The sequence below is a fragment of the Ischnura elegans genome, chromosome 4 (genome assembly GCF_921293095.1).
Source record: "Ischnura elegans chromosome 4, ioIscEleg1.1, whole genome shotgun sequence".
Lineage (NCBI taxonomy): Eukaryota > Metazoa > Arthropoda > Insecta > Odonata > Coenagrionidae > Ischnura > Ischnura elegans.
Window position 1 is genome coordinate 30,989,157 of NC_060249.1, and position 18,543 is coordinate 31,007,699.

Sequence of the window (18,543 nt, forward strand, 5' to 3'; positions counted from 1 at the left end):
ACTTAGTTGAAATAAATGTTTTGTCGGATTCATTAAAAACATTGCGGCCTGCGGTCGGTTTTACAGTCGTGTTAGTCAACGGAGCGGGAGATTTTCTGCCTTTAAGGTTTTTTGCCTCCGTGGATGAAGGAAAAATCATCAAGAAATCGGTTTCCGAAATTAAAGGCCGAATTTTGCATGTATTCATTAAAGAAAGAGTCAGAATTATTAGAACACGGTTAAAAGCCTTATCCTTTCATGTGAGTGTAGAGTCAGTCTGAGTGAAATGGTTCGGATAAATTATTCTATTCATATTCTTTGATGAATTCTATGCTGCACCCTACTAAAAAGCTGCCTCAGGTTCTCAGGGCCTTAGCGTCCTAGCGTCTTAGCGTCTCAAAGTGACGACTTATTTAACTTGTAATATAATTTTGCAGTCAAAACTGCTCCACTGAAAAAAGTTTTATTTTAAAATTTGTCGAGGATTTTTTATTTGTCATCAATAACTAATTAAATACATAGTTAATATACTTATTTTCATTAAAAATATCTTAACATGGACGTCTAAAATAAAATACGATCTTGGGAAACTTGGTCGTATTCCATTACAAAATATATTTAGTGAAGAAACTTTTACTGCACGTAGTCGTGTTCAAATGTTTATTTTATTTATGTGGTGTAGTAAAGGTTTCCTTACTGATTTAATTTTATGGACGTTTAATTAAAACGACGTTTAAAAAATGTAAAACCACTGATGAGACCTCAACCTATATTTTTTCGATTTTCAGAACAGCCTTTAGTATAACACTGTATCATGCATTAATTCCAATTCTCTTTTCCTTTACTTCGCAGAAGCGGCCGATGCGCTTCAGCTACCGGATCTTCAAGAAGCCCAAGCCGCCCGTGAGGCGGAGGATTCTCAGGAGCATCACGGCAAACGGACCTCGCTCCATCATGTCCTCGGAGAACGGAGCGGGAGACGGGTCGTCCGAGGGCGACAGCGTGATGAAGACACCGCCGCCGGAGGAGGAACCGCGCAACGGCGAGGAGGGCACCAAATTGGAGGAGGGACGCATGGAGGAGGAAGGAGAGGAGATGAAGAAGGATGAGGAGGGGATGGGAAACGGCGTGGAGGAGGAAGAAGAGGAGGAGTTGAAGGTGGAGGACGATGAGGAGGAGGAGAAGGTGGAGGAAGAAGAGCGGGTGGTGAAGACGGTGGAAGTGATGAGGAGGCGGGAGTCCACCCGGAACAAGACGGAGGAGGCGTTCCGCCAGCCGGTGGAGGGCGGAAGGGTGATGCGGGAACGCGGCGACGCTTCCCGCGACAAGCCGAGCGTGTACGTGGAGGAGGACGATGACGACGATGACGAGATGCCCATGGGCAGGCGAGGCAGGAAGTCGAGGAGGGAGGAGAGACGGGGAAAGTCCAAGGGTCGCGGACGGGGGGAGGACAGGGGCCGCAGGAGGAAGGGGAAGAGGGCGAGGGAGAAGAGGGACGAAGACTGGGAAGGAGAGAGGCCCAAGAAGAGGTCAAGGGTCGTGGAGAGAGTGGAGGAGGAGGCGGAGTTGCGGGCGGAGGAAGCGGAGGTTGTGGAGGCGGCGGTGGAGGAGGAGAAGGTCGAGAATGTTGTGGAGGATGAGGGGGAAAAGAAGGATGAACATACCGAGGTGACACCCGAAGCGCCCGAGCAGCCTGAGGAACAGTCCGTTGAAAAGGACCCTCTACCGGAGAAGGAGGAAGAAGAGGTTGTGAAGATGGTGGAGGAGGCGGCAGTCGAGCCGGAGATGTCCCGTGAGGAAGAGGCGGAGGGAAACGCGGGGCAGGATCAAGAGGGTGAAGCTATCGAAGAGTCCGCGTCGGAGTCACCAGCGAATATGGCCCCAAGGTCCCCGGCGTCGACGTCGGGGAAGTCCAAGGGGGAGTCCAGTCCCGACTCTTCCTTTCACCTCGTGTTGGAAGAGGACGAGGAGGATATGGAGTTGCTGATCTTAGAAGATTCGATGGAAGACAAGGGAATTGGAAAGGAAGAGGATGACATTGAGGAGGAGGAAGCGGACGACAGCGAGGAGCAAGAGAAGGTTGAGGGGGAGTGCGAGGAAGCGGAGGAGCCTCAAAAGATTCCAGAGCCTCCAAAGCCATCCTCACCTCCTCCGCAACCCACTCCTCCACCGACTCCAGAAAAGGCTGAGGAAACTCGAGAGGAGGAAGAAGTTCCAGCGGCTAAAGAAGAGGTGGTCAAACAGGAGACTGTCAAGGAGCCCATGAGCATCCCGAGGAAACCAATGGCCGTTTCGGTAGCATCTGCTGGATTGAAAACCACCCTCTCAATTTCCAAGCAAAATCCATCGCTCGTTACCAAAGCTTCCCTTTCGCAAAAGCCGCAGATACAGGTGAATAAGAACGTTGTCGTTGCGTTGAGTCATACGGCGAAGAGCCCCCCTCCGCAAATTGTTAAGGCCAACCCCGTGCCGGCCAAGGTGAATAACGTCACGAAAACCACCTCGTCTTCGCCAGCAGCCAACAATGCTCAAATGAGTGCTTCTCAGCCAAAGCAAGTTGCTACTCATGCCTCTAAGACTGTCACAATTACAAACAAGACTGTTGTTTCGGCTGCGGGAAAAACACCGTTAGCACCATCCAGCAAATTGGTGCAACAGCCGAACAAAGCCGTCGTGACTCCGAAAGTGGTCTCAGCGGCAAACACTAAAACTACCCTCACCGCTAATAAGCCAAATGTTCCTTCAGCGAAGCCCGTTGTTTCCCCTCCAAAGCCATCGCCAAATACTTCTCTTAAGCCTGCCCCCACCCAACAGCAGCAGCAAGTGAAGAACTCTACGGCACAAGGCAACGTCACGCCAAAGCCCCAGTCTTCTGCAAATTCTAAAACAAATTCATCTCCTCCATCTGCAGTGAAGATCAGTCAGTCCTCCACAACTACCAAACCCATTCCTGCCCTGAATACGGTGTCTAAAATTAACTCACAGGTTAATGTTAGCCGACCAAGTCCAACTCCGACTACTGCATCAAAAGTCGTCAATACTTCGGCCGGAAACAAATCTGGAGCGGCCCCCGTCAGATCCGGTGCACCAAATGCTAAAGTAGGTTCTCCCCCACCAACTGCTGCCAAAGCACAACCCTCATCCTATCAAAATAATAAACCGCAAACCCCACAAATCAACCGTGTAGCGGCATCTACGAAAACGAATCAGGGGCAGGGAAATGCACAGAAAACTCCCTTGTCCAACAGTGGAAATTCCGGAGAGAGAACTGCGTCAAATTCGCAACCAACGCCCAATAAAAGCATCACCGTTACAGCAGTAAAGACAAATCCATCTTCTGGAGCGCCATCGCAAACTTCTAAAATTAACACTTCTGGAGCTTCCGTCAACAAACCATCCCCGTCAATGGCACCAAAGCCGTCTCCTGCACTGGGCGCAAACTTACCCAAGGGTACAACCGTGACGCCGACGCCACCAAAATCGGCCATTTCCGGGTTGCAAGGTTCACAGCAGCCTAGGAGCACACCGCCGATGCCTGGTTTAGCCGCAATCAAGAGGAAGCTTCCAGAAGGTACCACCGTTAGGAGGTCTTCGAGGGACTCTTCGACTGAAAAGAAAGAGGACTCTCAAGACTCCCAACAGCCGCCGGTCAAGAAGAAGAAGAAGTCTTCTAAACTTGACAAGGCAAACAGGGGATCCTTCCCGAACAGTTTCCCGTTGACGTACAAAAGGCCTGCCAGCCTGCAGCCACCCGCGATGCTTACAAAACCACGAGTGAACAAAGTATTATCTCCTTCAGGGGATGATTCCGCCATCATTCACGATGACTACGGTGCGCTGGACCTTTCAGGAAGATCCTCGAGGAAGTCCGAGTCACCTCCAGCCCAGCATCCCAGCTCTTCCTCTTCCTCCACGGCCGCACCTTCCACTATCGCATCATCCTCCGCCTCCCCCAGTCATAAACCCACAACCCCCACGCCTCCACCGCCCCCGCCTTCGCCGTCGAAGTCTCCGAAGGCCCCCCAGTCCCAGCACAGCATCCTCTCCATAGCGCAGACCCTCGTTAACCGGCAGCTGTCGTCTTCCCGGGGGGCGGGAGGCAAGTCACCTGCCAGGGACACTCCGACGCCCCCGCTCCCGCCAAAGACACCCCCCAGGAGCACTGGATCCTCCAACAAACCGGCGTCGGCATCCCCAGCACACCAGGGATCGTCTTCTCCCGCGCCTGCTTCGCCGCGCCAACAGCAACAGACCCCTCCCGCGGCCGCCATGAGTAACCTGATGACCCTCACGGACACGGCGGTCAAGATTCTCATGGCGGAGCGGACGGCGGCGACGGCTAGCCGGCTACCATCACCCAATCAAGCCAACCAGCAGCCACCGACGTCCACCGGACACCCCCCACCCGCACATCCCCCTAGGCCGTCCGGAGCACCCATCAGGAGTACTAACCCCTCCCTGATGTCCCCGCTAAGGATACCCGTCCCGCCTGTCTCGCACCACCAGTTCCACCAGCACCAGCAGGCGCCGCCGAGGAACCAGCGCCCGCTCCCGTCACACTCCTCCGCCCCCGCGCCGCAGACCACCACCTCTTCGCAACCCCCGGAGAACGGGGAGGTCCACCCACACCTGCCACGAGGCCTCACCGCCGCCCCCGTCCAGAACGGCAGAGGTTCCGGTTTTCGCAGCAGGGGAGGCAACCCGATGATGCGTCTTCACGGGTTGTACTCCGGGGGTGGCAAGCCGGGTCCGAACCAGGGCGTGAGGCAGATCCCCAACCCGTCCTTGCTGACCCAGCCGCAGAACAGGATGCAGGGGATGGGCCGAGGACAGGGTGAGCACCTGCACCACCCGCAGCTGTCGATCCAGCCCACGTCCCTCCACCACCAGTTCCAGCAGCAGTTGCAGCAGCAGAGGAGAGGCGGAGGTTACGGCGGTGGCGGTGGTGGTCCCAAGCCCCCGTACGTTCCTCCAGGCGGGGTGCGGGGGCCCCCTCACCCCCACGGTCCCCCCGGCATGCCGCAGTCTTCCATCAGGAACATCGAGCACCTGACGCGGAGCATCGAGAAGGTGGCAGCGGGTCTGAGCGTCCGTGCTGTCGAGTCCCGGGCCAAGTGAGGGCAGCCGCGCGGCTGGTGCCACCCCGGTACCAACGCGCACCACTACGCCCCCTGGTACTACCCTCCGCCTCGCTGAACATTCCGTGGAACGAGTGACGCATCTCTTTCCCGTAACGAACGAACAGGCGAAAAAATGTGTTCCAGGGTAAACTGACGAAAACATTGTCCCCCGATATTTTTGTGTTACAGCCATTGTGCTTAACATTACTCACGTGATGTGTTGGGTGAACTTTTTAAGTTGTGCGAAAAACGTGTGGAATGCCTAGACTGGTGGGAAGTGTGCGGAAACTTTACTGATTCTTGGTCACTCGCCTATTTGTTTTCTTGGTTCAAAACGTTGTCATAGTTATGCACTCGAAGGGTTAAATAATTTATGCGACTTTTCGTGGAAATTTCCGGCGGCATTTGTCGGAATTTTAAGGACGATGAATTCGTTTTTCTTTCAACCAGTATCGGATATGCTATCAGCTATTCGGGGTTGAACTATTGGAAAAGATCGCGCAAGTATTATTCCTCTCGGAGTGAGATTTGATTGTTCCTTGCAGTATATTTGCACTATTTCATTAATATCCGATAGTTTGCAAATAATTGAACCCTATATCTGGCTAAATTTTCTCTCAATTTTGGCGATGATTATACATCATCATGTTAACGGTTTGGAGGGAAACCCATTGATACTGCTTCAAATAACTGTGGTATCATTCGACTAAGTCGTTAGCTACAGAGTAAAAGGTATGCAATAAGTCCATATGGCATTCCTGTGACGTTGTTAGCAGCCTTGATATTCACAGTGTAAATATTTCCCTTGGCTCAATGCTTGAGGTTTATCACATAATGAAGAAAGCGCTCATATTTTTAATACACCCAGTGAATCCCCGGAGTAATATTTTTAATGCGCTATTTACAGTCAGGGCGCTTTCGAAGACCATATGTGATCATCTTGCTAATAGCCGTCATGAGCTATGTCAAATGTAAATAAAATGGACGTATTTCCACGGCAAAGTTACAGTGACATCAATTATCTATCCACCCCTGAAGAAATAAACATTGACTTTTGTGTACTTACAGGTAGACTTTTTAGAGCAGTGGAATAGTGTGTCTAGTGGACTGTGGGACAAATTTAAACAGCCAAAGAAAAATTTTTGATTGGTGATGAAGGTATTTATTTAAGAACTTATTTTGAGCCTTACGTGCTCGAAATGTGTATATTTTTATTTTATTCTCGATATTATTGTGGTGAACCATTGTTACTTCTTGGAAGTATCTAGTGCACAAATATTCCCCATAGTATCAGAGGATTGACATGTTTGATTTCCTCTTTTCTCTGTCTGTACAGTTCTTCTATCCTTTCTGTTCTATGGGAAGATGTTTCCGAGGAGAGGAAAACGATCGTATTGGACTGTATTACGAGCTGTCAATTGGGTGTCGATTAGGCTAACAATTACATGGATATGTATCGTGATTTTCTTCGCTTTAAAGTCCATTGGTATACTTCCCCTGCGGAAAGGGAAATGGAAGTATAAATGTCGTGGAAAAAGTTGCGCCCCCCTCTCAAGTACAAATAATTAGTCGTAATTTTCCCTTGTGCACATTTAAAAACGATAATAAATATATATTTACCTCATCTTGGAACCTTGTTAAAGACGCTCCATGCAGACGAACGTGTGCAAAGTAAGTCTCGGACATTATTTTTCGTGGATATGGATAATTGAGCCTTTTAATTGATTTGTTTTCTGTGAAAAATCTCTCAGTCGGTTTCAAATACGCTGCGCTGTTTTCTCTTTGCGACGCGTTTGTCTCCTGTCAGTTAGTGTTACAGCGGGATTTTAGTTCTTGCAACAACTTATCACGTCCAAGTTTAAAACACCATCCCTTATAACGATAGCTTTGCAGCTTGAGTCGGATGTAATTTTCCCTAAAATGCTCTTTTAGCTTACATTATGCATGCTTGTTTACTGCCTTCTTTATCGTAAATTGTTCGACGATGAGTGGTGTCGCAAAGAATTTGGTAGTTAGGGAAAAATGCGTAGACGGAAAAATTATCTGGCTTTTGGGATTAGGATCTTTCAAATACGTGGTCTCATGTTTCTTCATCTTTTAACAAAATTTACCTTATTTCAGTAAATATCATGGGAAATTGTCGAACCAAAGATATTTTTTCCGCTCTCAGTGTCGAAAATTTGATAGCATACTGTTACAATATTCTTTATCGTTTTCTCGTTGGATGAGGAGAAATTTATAAATAAAATACGTATTTCACTTATTTCATTTTATTATTGTGGGTGTGTCTTAAATTATTTTACAGTCCCGCCCTCGTAGCGCTCAAAAGGCAACGCTACCTCGAATCGCGCTTCGCTGGGAAATATTTGATCGTTTTTTGGTTGCATTCATTTTTCTATTGCTGCTGGTCGATTTACTCGTATTTACAGTATTCTGTTCTGTAGGAAGTGATTTTTAGTGCCTGAAACAACCATTTTGTTTGGGTAGGAAGTGAAAAAGCGCGCTAAAATATCCAGCCTTCGTCTTAGTTTTGTCGTGTAAATAAGTTTCCTTTGCATGTATTCTCAATATTAATTGTTTTTCACATTTCAGATTGTCATATTCTTGATGGAAGCCATTTCTTGGGTCTCTAATCCTTCGCGAATCAAAGTTATTGTCGTTATCTTCTCGTGACGCCTATAACTCTGCCTTTGAATTCCAACCGCGCCTTCTCGTCGGCCATTGGGCTAGAGGGGGAGGAACCCGCTCTACCAATGAGCGCGCGCAGCTCCTCCGCCCCGGCTTCTCATTGGCTGACGGCCTCCCGAATGGGCGGCGCGCCGCCCGCGTTGCCTTCAAATCGCCTTTCTCGACGCACCCATAGCCCTGTCACTTAGTTAACTCGTGATTTTGGCCAACTTAACCTATTTACACGGTTTCTCCGGCCATTAAATGGTATTTTAAACTTATTTATCTTACTTTACCGACAACTTGGTGTTCATATCGTACCGGGAGTAATTTTAAAATGCATTAGAAAACTGAGGTGCCTAGTGGATGTTGGAGACACACCGCGGAAACTTCAATTTACAAGCGTAAAAGGCGTTTAATCGATGCATAAAGTCTATGTAAATGTCTCAGGTCTGTTTTCTTATCTTAGTGTTGGTTTGATTGCGGATGCGACGGTATTTGCTGTATTTATTTTCAAATTATTCTCCACCATGATATCACTTTTCAGCTAACTTGATGTTTACGAATTTCTCTCGACTACTTTGTTTTACTTTATCTATTATTTCACCAATTTTGGATGTCTTGCCTCTACTGTAGGGAACTAGTTCACTATAAGTGATTGTTTTACTATGTATTCGTTTGACTTCGGTTACCTCGCTGCAGCAAGTTGACGTGTTAAGTCTTATTAATCTAAGAATTCGGGACCCAAAAATTTTATTTTTTTTGCGCACGTTTGTGTAAAATTCGTGAGAGTAATCCTGGTGTTCGACTGATGACCTACGCGCGTATTCATGAATAACACCAACAGCATGTTTGGCTTGCGTTCTTCAAGGTCCAATGGGTATCCAATAATAAATAAATATACATATATATTTAAACTCTGTACATTTGTAAAAAGGGAGTTGCTTCGTGATTACATATATATTATAGTGTTGTTAGTGAGCATAGTATTAGTATACTTCATCTGTTTCAGTGAAGTGTAATGTGTGCAATGCAGTGGCCACTTGATTGTGGGTGTAATAAAACTGTTCGTATAAATTATTTACTTGTACCTTTTCTTTACCATTCCCAAACCTTATTTTTTGGTTTCCAGGGCATTTTCATCTGATGATAGTCTTAAACTCCTGGTGCTCATCAGATATTTTAGTAATCTGTCCTGTTTGAATGAGCTAAGAACAAAAAAGTGAATTTTGGTGTAGTTTTTTCATGTAATGTTTCACCGAATAAGAATATGGATAGATATACAAATTTATCTAATAAATTGGTACATTGACGTCATCGATGAAGTAGGTATCTCAGGAATTTGATTTAGGTGAGTATGTAAGGAAAAAAATGCTTCTTCCTAGCGTTATTGTGATCAATACACCTTTATTATGTAATTATTACGGAAAATTTTATTTTACTTCGATTGAGTAGTTTCACAGCTATCGAGCACAAATTCTCCTTATCTCTTTAAATAATTGCATAATGTATCACCATGTATTGTAATTTGTGTAATGTAGATCGTAAAATACTGAATCACTTCTGATAAAGATGTGAAATTTTCTGCTATGACATTAAGAGGAGGTCAATAGGACAGTGGAATGGTGGAGATAAACCCAGCGTCGGCATTAGTCAGCTCAAAACCAAGGGTGCTGAGGGGATCACAGTTTAACGTCCCATTTAACGGACGGAGTACTGCATTGGAAGCGCCCTCAGCATATTAGCATTCAAAAAGGGATCGGGCAGTCTTTGAAATATCTCCGTCATTGCCTAGATTTTAACCTGCGCCCACGTTGTGGGAAGCAAACATTATAGCCGCCACACTAACCCGTTTACCCTGAATACTCATGTGACTGGAAGATTGCTGTGCGCAGAATTACTGCCAGAAAATATAGATTGGATTGAGGAGGATGCCCTTCCTTCGTGTGCACAGGCTTAGATGGTAACACCTTTCTTTGCGTAGGGCATGGATCAGTGGATAAGATAAACCACCAGTGGAGGTAAGTTTTTATCGACGCCATTATTCATATTTAAATTCAGATATCTGACCCAAAATTTAAAGTTGCTCATATTTCAATGAAATTATTATTGCATTTTAGCAAGTGTTCTCGATCCAACTGTGTGAATTGAGTAGGTATGTTCTAAAACTATCCATTACTCAGATAATTAAGAGTAGGTAAACGCCAGAAATTTAGAAAGACAGAGTAAATGCTAGTGGAACATCTAAAATAGCAAGGTGAGAAATACAAACATGAGTATCAGTCCTTATTAATGTTAGACTATTCATTGAGTAAAATTTAATGCTTTTATATGGGGCGGTATATCATATTGCGAATAATCAATCCAGTTGCTTAGCCTTTTGGTGAACAATAGTCTCGTCGTTTTTTAGCCAGCCATCCATAAAGCGAGCTAAAATTGATTCTTTATCTAGGTGAACTAGGCATTTTCACTACTTGCGCGTGATTTTTGCAACTGGCGGTGGTTTGAATTTGATTTTTCATATCAATTAAAATATTCACTTTTTTAATCGTTCTCTGCTTGTTCTGTTCGTTAAGGTTTATTTCGTGTAATATTTTTTATCAACCGCACAATTTAAGAGAGTTCCACATTGACTCTCTGCGAATTTCATTTTTGTGGCTATTTTAAAAATTGTAGTGTTCTTTGTGCGACTTATGTATGTAGAAAACATTAGACTTCGCACGCTATTGAGGCAATCGATTTGAATGGCCACAAATTTCTTCTGGCACTAATGATGACACATATCTATGCTCATAAAAATTTAGAATATCTATTTACAGAGGTGGTGTTAGATCCTTTGCATTATTAGACTACACAGAACGCATTATTAGTTAAATAAGACATTGCAATATTTCTATTTTCGCACTATGCGTTTCGCTGTTACTACAACATTCACAAGTTCAATATAAATGCAAAAATTTATTCTTAAAACGAAATGAGTCTTGCGAAAATGAATTCAGTTACCTATACGAGTATTATATCAATAGGTAGGCTACGATTCAATAGTTATATTCAGTTATATAGCTCCTTCATTTCACTTTCAGCCTTCTTCGGTTCAAATATCAGGGTGATTTCGTACATGAGCGCTCAAGATAATAGGGTAAGTAAGAGCGCAGTAACATAAACCGGGGGACAACTTTGAAACCCCCTAAATCAATATCTCTTTGCGCCATTGAAAAAAAAGCCAAGGAAATAATTTTAAATGGAATTTAAAGGATATTCTAAAAAATATTTTCCGTGAATATTTCCGTGATTAAGACGGTAATGTTTACTTACATGTTGTTTATTTGTAAATAAAATTTTAAAAACAAATGAAAACCTTGCACACACACGCAATCGACGACATCAGCCAATGGGCGTGAGGACTGGTCACGTTAACTGAGATTTTGCCATTTCAATCATGGTCGCATACTCGATAAGCGTAAATCGCTCCTGTTTATATTTCCTCTGGCATGAAAAAACTATGGTTCTTAAAACATATGCTCGGTGAAAAGAATTTACTTTGTACCACGTAGTCGTGGTTGAGTGTATTTGGCGCTAGTAGGACTTGAGCAGTTGATCGTTGAAGAAGCAGTCGGAGGCGACGCAGTGTTAAACGAATGGTCGTAGGAGACGGACTTGTCTTGAGCAGAAGACAGAAGGAGCAACGGAAGTCAAAGGCATCTGTTTGTTCCAACTGCAGAGAGTCGAGCCGCCTACACCTATCTGTGGAGGGTCATCCGAATGGTGTTCTCAGCACAACCATAAGGTGAGTAATCTCAGTTCACGTGGCAGCACGGACGTAAGGAGAAGACGATGACGGTATTAGACTCTGAGGTCAAAATTTCCGCGTTGAGTCAAGCTAGCTAAATACTAGCGATCGGTACGCAGCTAGAATCGGATCAGCTGGAGTGGAATTTCATGATTCTGGTACGATTCATCGTTGCAAACTTTATTCTTAAAAGAGCATATCACTCCCCCGCGACCAATCGTACTTTGCATCTTGCTACGAAGTAGTAAACTCTTTGAACTTTTCAAAGGGAATTGAATAAGCCTTTTAAACATCATTTGGTGCAGGGTTTGGTGCTTTCCCGGCGAATGCTGTAGATAAAGTCTTCATGGGAAATCAGCCGGGTAAGGGTGGACATTGCTGCCAACATTTCAATGGCCTTCTCTGCCATGAATTGAATTGCCTTCTCGTGAAGGCAATGTCCATCCTTACCGGGCTGATTCCCCGTGAAGACTTTATCTACATCAGGGGTTCCCAAACTGGGGGGCGCGCCCCCCTGGGGGGGGGGGGCGTGGAGAAATGCCAGGGTGGGCGTGACACCCAAATGAAATAAATAAAAAAATTACAAAAATAATATCCTCAGATATTTGAAATAAAGTCTTTCTAAGTTTTCATAATTGTTTTTGTTAAGTTTCAATAAAGTTGGAAACTTGATCAAAGAAGGTTACAGGTAATTATATTAGTTTTTCATGTAATGCTTGTTTTAATTTTCATCATACGTACAATTATTGAATCTTTCCATTCTGTGTTACCGCATTCAACAGTGAACAAAAAAATCTACCTACTCACCGTATCAAGTAGGCACATACTTGTACGAGTACAAGTACTTGTACAAGTAGGAGTTAGTATGTACGGCACCGTGGAAATAGGGTATTGCAAAATGGAAAGCTGATATGTGTAGCGGGGGGGGGGGGGGGCGTGGTACAAAAAAGTTTGGGAACCGCTGATCTACATCATTTGGTTCCTCCAATATAAAATTATCTTAAAATCTGACGTAGAATTATTAATTTTAATATTCATACAAAAGATTCATTAGGCTTTTTATGAAGCGAAAATTTAGAGATCCGGTAGTTTTACATGAAATAATTCTATCTAGAAGTGAATTTGAAGTAGGTCAACTTTGAAGGCTATAGAAATAGATGATTATGGGTATATCGCAAGCGAAAACGTTGATTTAACAACTCCGACAAAGAATATTGCTACTCTTTTCTCCAATGGCTTGACTAATGAACAAATAGCAGTTAAAAAGTAAAAAGCACATTTAGATCAGTTTTAATAGTGGAAATATTTTGAAGGAAATCACCTTTCTGTAAACTTGAGTCCCCAGCAGTCGCGTAACTTAAAATACGATTTGGGATACGGGATGGAGGGGACTGGGGGGCGACCCTCCCCCTAGGCAACGAAGGGTCCGGGTAAATTTTTGAAAAATGGCTAATCTCGATGACTCAACTGACTTACTGCCATGACATTTATAAATGATCGTTAACTTTAAGCTTATGCAGTTGTTATATGTCAAAACAAAACAATAGTTTTAATTATTTTTTTATTTCTCTGAGGCTTTGGGGGGATCAACCCCCTCCTACCCCCTATAGTTACACCACTGGTCTCGAGGATGGTCCTCCTCAAACTTTATTATATTGTGAAGTTAATGAACATGAAAAACTTTTCAGCCAAAGGATTTGCATTGCGATTGTAGTCATAAGTGGCTACCAGACGTGAACTCGTTTATTGTCATTACAGGAGACAGAAAATGATTTGGATTAGTTTGGCTTACTTCTTTATAATTTCTCAATTAAAATTGATCTTTTTGATAATTTACTGTGATGGATAATTTTATAAAAGTATATAAAACTGATATACGCATAAACTAAGTAAAAATGTCGGGACTGTAGGTTAATGTGAATAATAGGAAATACACTAGGAGGATTGAGAATAATGAAAGACCAAAGGACGAAATGACTGAGCTGACCGTTTTACACCCCGTGATCACCCGGCGCTGTGTTTACGGTAGAGCGCGCGGCAGGGGCGGATCCAGTATTTTTTTCTGGGAGGGGCACAAGCAAGGCCGTATCCAGGATTTTGTTCTGGGTGGGGCACAAGGATACCTCGTAATACAAAACGAACGCAATGATAATGGGACCGTATTAAAAATCTTGCATATATTTGAGGGTCTGGGGGAGGGCACGTGCCCCCGTGCCCCCCCCCCCTGGATCCGCCTATGGCGCGCGGCCGTATTTTGCTCCAAAAGTTATTACCTATATCCAGAAAATGGTCTCTAGCACGTATGAGCTGAGAGAATTTTGAAATTGGAGGAATTGAAATTTGTGGTAGTACGCCTTAAGTATACACTTTCGCCGATTAGAGAAACTCAGTTACGATTAAATTTAGTGCTATTGCAGTAGCGGATACAGAAAAATACTCAGGGGGGGGGGGCGCAAAGGATATCTTGAGCTACCTTTACTTTTATCCTGATAAAAAATAATCAAGCCACGTTGCGACGTTGAAGAAGGTTTTATTTAAACTCATTATACACGTGTATAAGGCAATATCTTACAATATAAAAAAGTTGCAATTGTGGTTTTGAATGTTCGGATATGGAGGCGGCCCCGCAAGCGGGGAGCGTGCCCCCTGCGCCCCCCATCTGTATACGCCACTGGCTCTTGAGCGGCCTCTAAACGTAAAACGATCGATCTGTCATTTTTAGCAAATCCATTCTACTTCCCATAGCTTATTCTAAAGCGTTGATCGAGAATAATGCCAAACTGTAACGCTCCAAAAATATGTAAGCTATACGAGATATTTTGTGACTAATTACTTATGAGCGAGAAATCGTAAGGCAAAATGCAATGGGGTCTTTCACTCAGGCCCGAAAGTGCGATTGATCAAGATAATTCCGTTGATGGATGGGAAAAATAAATTGCAGCAAATAATAAGGGTTCTTAATTCCACCATTTTCTCATAATTTGAAAATGAAAAAATGCAACAGTTGCCGCCCACTTTCATGAGATTGTGACGTCATTTTAGTTCTGGTTATTTAATTCGTTCTGGGAGACCCAATCTGTTACGGCAAGAAACGGAAAGAAAGAAAATTTACACTCTCTAGAGAGTGAATGATAATGAAAAACTTGAAACGGATGCGCTGGGCGGAGAAGTAGGGGAGAAGCGGTGAGTTGCTCGGCTAGAGTCAGTGACCTCATGAACTTTTCAGCGAAAGGGGTAAGCCCGTCTTTGTTTCGCCGCTAATAGCTCGAAAAGTTGGCGACTAATTGAAAAATGAAAAAATACTGTTTTTTTTTCAAACTCTAACGCAATGGACAAGAGTAAAAAATGGCGAACGAGCCCATTTTATTAGGGACAAGAGGAAATGAAAACTTTTTTTGCCTCCATATTCCTTATTTTATTCCACTGTTGTAATCATTACGAAGCATTTGAGCACTCTGGGACTCTTCTTTGCTAAAAGTGATCGCTAGATATCCCTACCATAGCAATCATTTCGGCCTGAGAACCAGGATTTAGGATCTTATCAGAAGGAAGTTATGCTAAGATTCCTACCGCCTTAATACCCTCTTCTTACACAGGCCAAAATTCGACAGTTAGCTTGGCAAAGACGTAATGCGAAAGTCAAAGGATTTTGTCACATGCGCTTTCCAAGGTACTGATATTAATCCATTTGCTCCTCACTTCTGTGCAGATTAGTACATAATATAAGTAAGCATTAATTTATGCATATGTATAAAATCGTATCCGGCTCGATTTTGAGGAATTTCTTAATATCCATGATAAAAAGAAGAACACAATGGTGATTTCCACACTTTTAATATTACAACTCAGCACCGACCATGGTTTAAACACATAAGTGTCATTATCAAGGTCATTGATAAAGGTCAAATGTCCTTGATAATGACACTTATGCGTTGAAACCATGGTCGGTGCTGAGTTGTAATATTAAAAGTGTGGAAATTACCATTGTGTTCTTCTTTTTATCGTGGTTATGCACATGTATTTTCTATGACTTCATTTCGCGAGTTACTGGGCATGTCCCAATCACCCGCATGGATGGCTTTGGTAAAGGTACTCTAATAGAATATAGAATAACTCATACGAACTTCAAAATTTGTTGGAGTAGGTATCATAGAAACATGTGACTTTCAAGCATTTGCATTGTAACTTCGGTATTTAATCACTCTAAAAATTTTATCACTTTATAAGTCAGTTTCAATTTTCTTTGAGCTATACATAAAAAAAATTCTTTCACTTCCCTTAACAAGTGCTTTAAGATTATGCTTCCTATGTCCCAAAAATTTCAGCCTAAACTCATGATATAACATTCGAAATATGCTGTGTATTTTATTTTTTTCTTTGGAGTCAATATTTTTCCAACCATGAATGCCACATCCTTTCGTTTACTTTGAAAAAACAATCAGCATTGATTTTATAAAAATAGTGAAGCAATGAATAAAAATATACCTCAAAAATCTTTAGCTTACGATCCAAACCCGTGGCTTATTTTCCAAAGGATTTATAAGCTTCTGTAGGAGTTGATACATGTTTTACACGAGGCATGGAAAATGTGGCTGATAACGAAATGGAGCGAATTTATCATTCTGCGATTCTCCCTCGATACTCTCCCTCGTTTGTTTAGACGATATGCCTGCTACACTGACTACACTGAAGTCAAAACAAAGGAATACTGATTGCGGTACACCGAGGACGGGAGCAGATGAAGGTTGGCCGAAGCCCGTCCGGGACGTCCTAACATGGCCGACTCCCATGTATTTTAAATGGGGAGAGGCGCTATCTCCGAATGTATTGTTAATACATTTTGAGGCGAAAAAACTATCGTCTGTGATCCAAATGATTAATCTCTCAAGTTGCAATCCCAACCGATTTAGGTGAGGAGGGATGAACATTTTCAAAGTTGCGCGATTGAGGGGATATCGGAGCAAGATGATGGATGAGCGATTGCTAACTCCTGCTGCTACGTAGCTTCACCATACTTATACTTCTAACTCATCACATTGATACATAATAAAAACTCGCGCGGAGAAGTTGTAGCTGCCATTTCATGTCTATCAGATTGAGTTTGTGATTTTCACTGAACCTGTTATAATTTTCAGGACCATCTGCGTCAGCTTGGAAAGATAAACGAGGAGAAATTCCTCAATGACTTACTGCGCATAACTATTTTAGGTAGTAGGTTATTAATCGCCATAATCATTAATTTGTTATCGTTGTTTATCCTGCCATATAAATCTAAGACTCCTGACATACCAACAGGGGGGTTAGTTGACGGGGACAAGATAACGACTCCGCCATCTTGCCCTATGAGTTTTACTGTTCGTTATTTTCGGTGTATAATGCATACTTTAAGGTTATTGAGTAATTAGGATAGGGTAAGATAGGTAATTTTATTGTAGCTTTTGTGCCATATGATGACTTCATTGCACTAAATTTCTTTTATAGTGAATTTCAAAAAATACCTATTGTAGAGAATGGGGCCATAATATGTTGCTAACACAGAAACCAGGATGCCAAGTGCATTGGTAGATAAATTTTATGGGGCGGATTAATTGAATTCAGCATATTCAAAAACCACATTCAACATCTGTTGGAGCATTTGTTGGTTTAACATAGCAAAAATTACCGGAAACAAAATGTGGGTCAGAAAATTTGTAAATAGTAGAGGAAATTCAAACGAGTAGAGAGCATTTTGCTAATAAGAAGGATCACGATGTGACAAGCGATTTCCAAATTTTTCTAGGGAGGACTATTTTCGCAATGAAAATGGGTACAAAAGTGTTTTCTAGTTTGGCAATCATGATTTGGTCTACAGGCTTGGGCAAAATAGTTAATTTGCACCTGGTGCATTACGCTGATAATTTGTTATTAATAATAATAGTAATAGCTTCAGGATTTACTCTCTGATACCTTCCAAAATTAAAATTAAAATTATTGGGATTCTTGAGGTAAACTATAAATGCCCAACGGACTCGACCCACGTTTTGTTGCGAGCTATCTGTGTAAAATTCTATCACTCTTGTTTGAAGACCAATATTTCAAAGAACGCTCATTTTATTTTAAAACAAATTAAACTATGTAAAATTTCTTTCATTTATATGTTTACTGATGGCGTTCAAATCATTTTTTTATCAATGACTAATTCATTTTAAGCTCAGGAAAATGATTTGTTTTATTTATTCCCACACCACCGAAGACAGCACATATTGGCCATTTATATCGGGGTTCTCCATAAATTAAAAAAAATTATACGAGCACGAAAAACCATGCCCTGGGTAGGGGCAACCTATCCACGCGGGACTCGAACACGCGACCTCTTTTCCGACGACCGAGGACGAGGCGATCAATAATTTTTTTCTGGTTGCAGCAAGAATGATTGCGTTTACGGCTTAGCAGCAACGAAAGGGAATCAATGGTCAACATTTCCTTGTGGTTCTCTAGCTAAATGTTTTCATAAATTCATTCAAAGAATCATGGTTTTACGCTAATAAGTGTTGTAGTATTTGGGAAATAAAAAACTTGTTATTTTCCGATACGCGCACCCGACGCAATCACCACCTTCTTGCGCTAGAGTTCATCGTTTTGTACATCCAGTAATGGTATAATTGCGGGATTTGTCAGTTAATCATATAGTTTAACAATTATTTCGGTTTGCTACATCTTCAGGTCTTGGTAGCATAGTTACATCTTCTAGGTAGATATGAAGATGAAACTATGTTGAGGCACCCAGATCATGCCCATTATACTTTCTTTGTGAATCCCATGAAGTGTAATACTTACTTATTACTTTTATTTTACAATCCGGTTGATTCTAAATATAAGTACTAAGAGAGGTTATATGAACGATATAGGATTACGAGATTTTACGAATACGTTCAAGATATTAATTGTTAAGTACGAGGTGACGTGATTTGCTGATTCTTTTGATAGCATTTGCTTCATCGACTGTTC

At 42.8% G+C, this 18,543-nt stretch overlaps 1 protein-coding gene across 1 annotated transcript in view; it reads left to right on the top strand.

Annotated features, from left to right (window-relative positions):
* LOC124157228 (nascent polypeptide-associated complex subunit alpha, muscle-specific form-like) overlaps positions 1–8,846 on the top strand; it is a 132,399-nt gene extending 123,553 nt beyond the window's left edge. The window contains exon 9 of the mRNA XM_046531782.1: positions 832–8,846. Within this exon, the coding sequence (XP_046387738.1) occupies positions 832–5,097 (4,266 nt within the window). The 3' untranslated portion in view covers positions 5,098–8,846. The remainder of the gene's footprint in view (positions 1–831) is intronic.
* Positions 8,847–18,543: the final 9,697 nt, after the last annotated feature.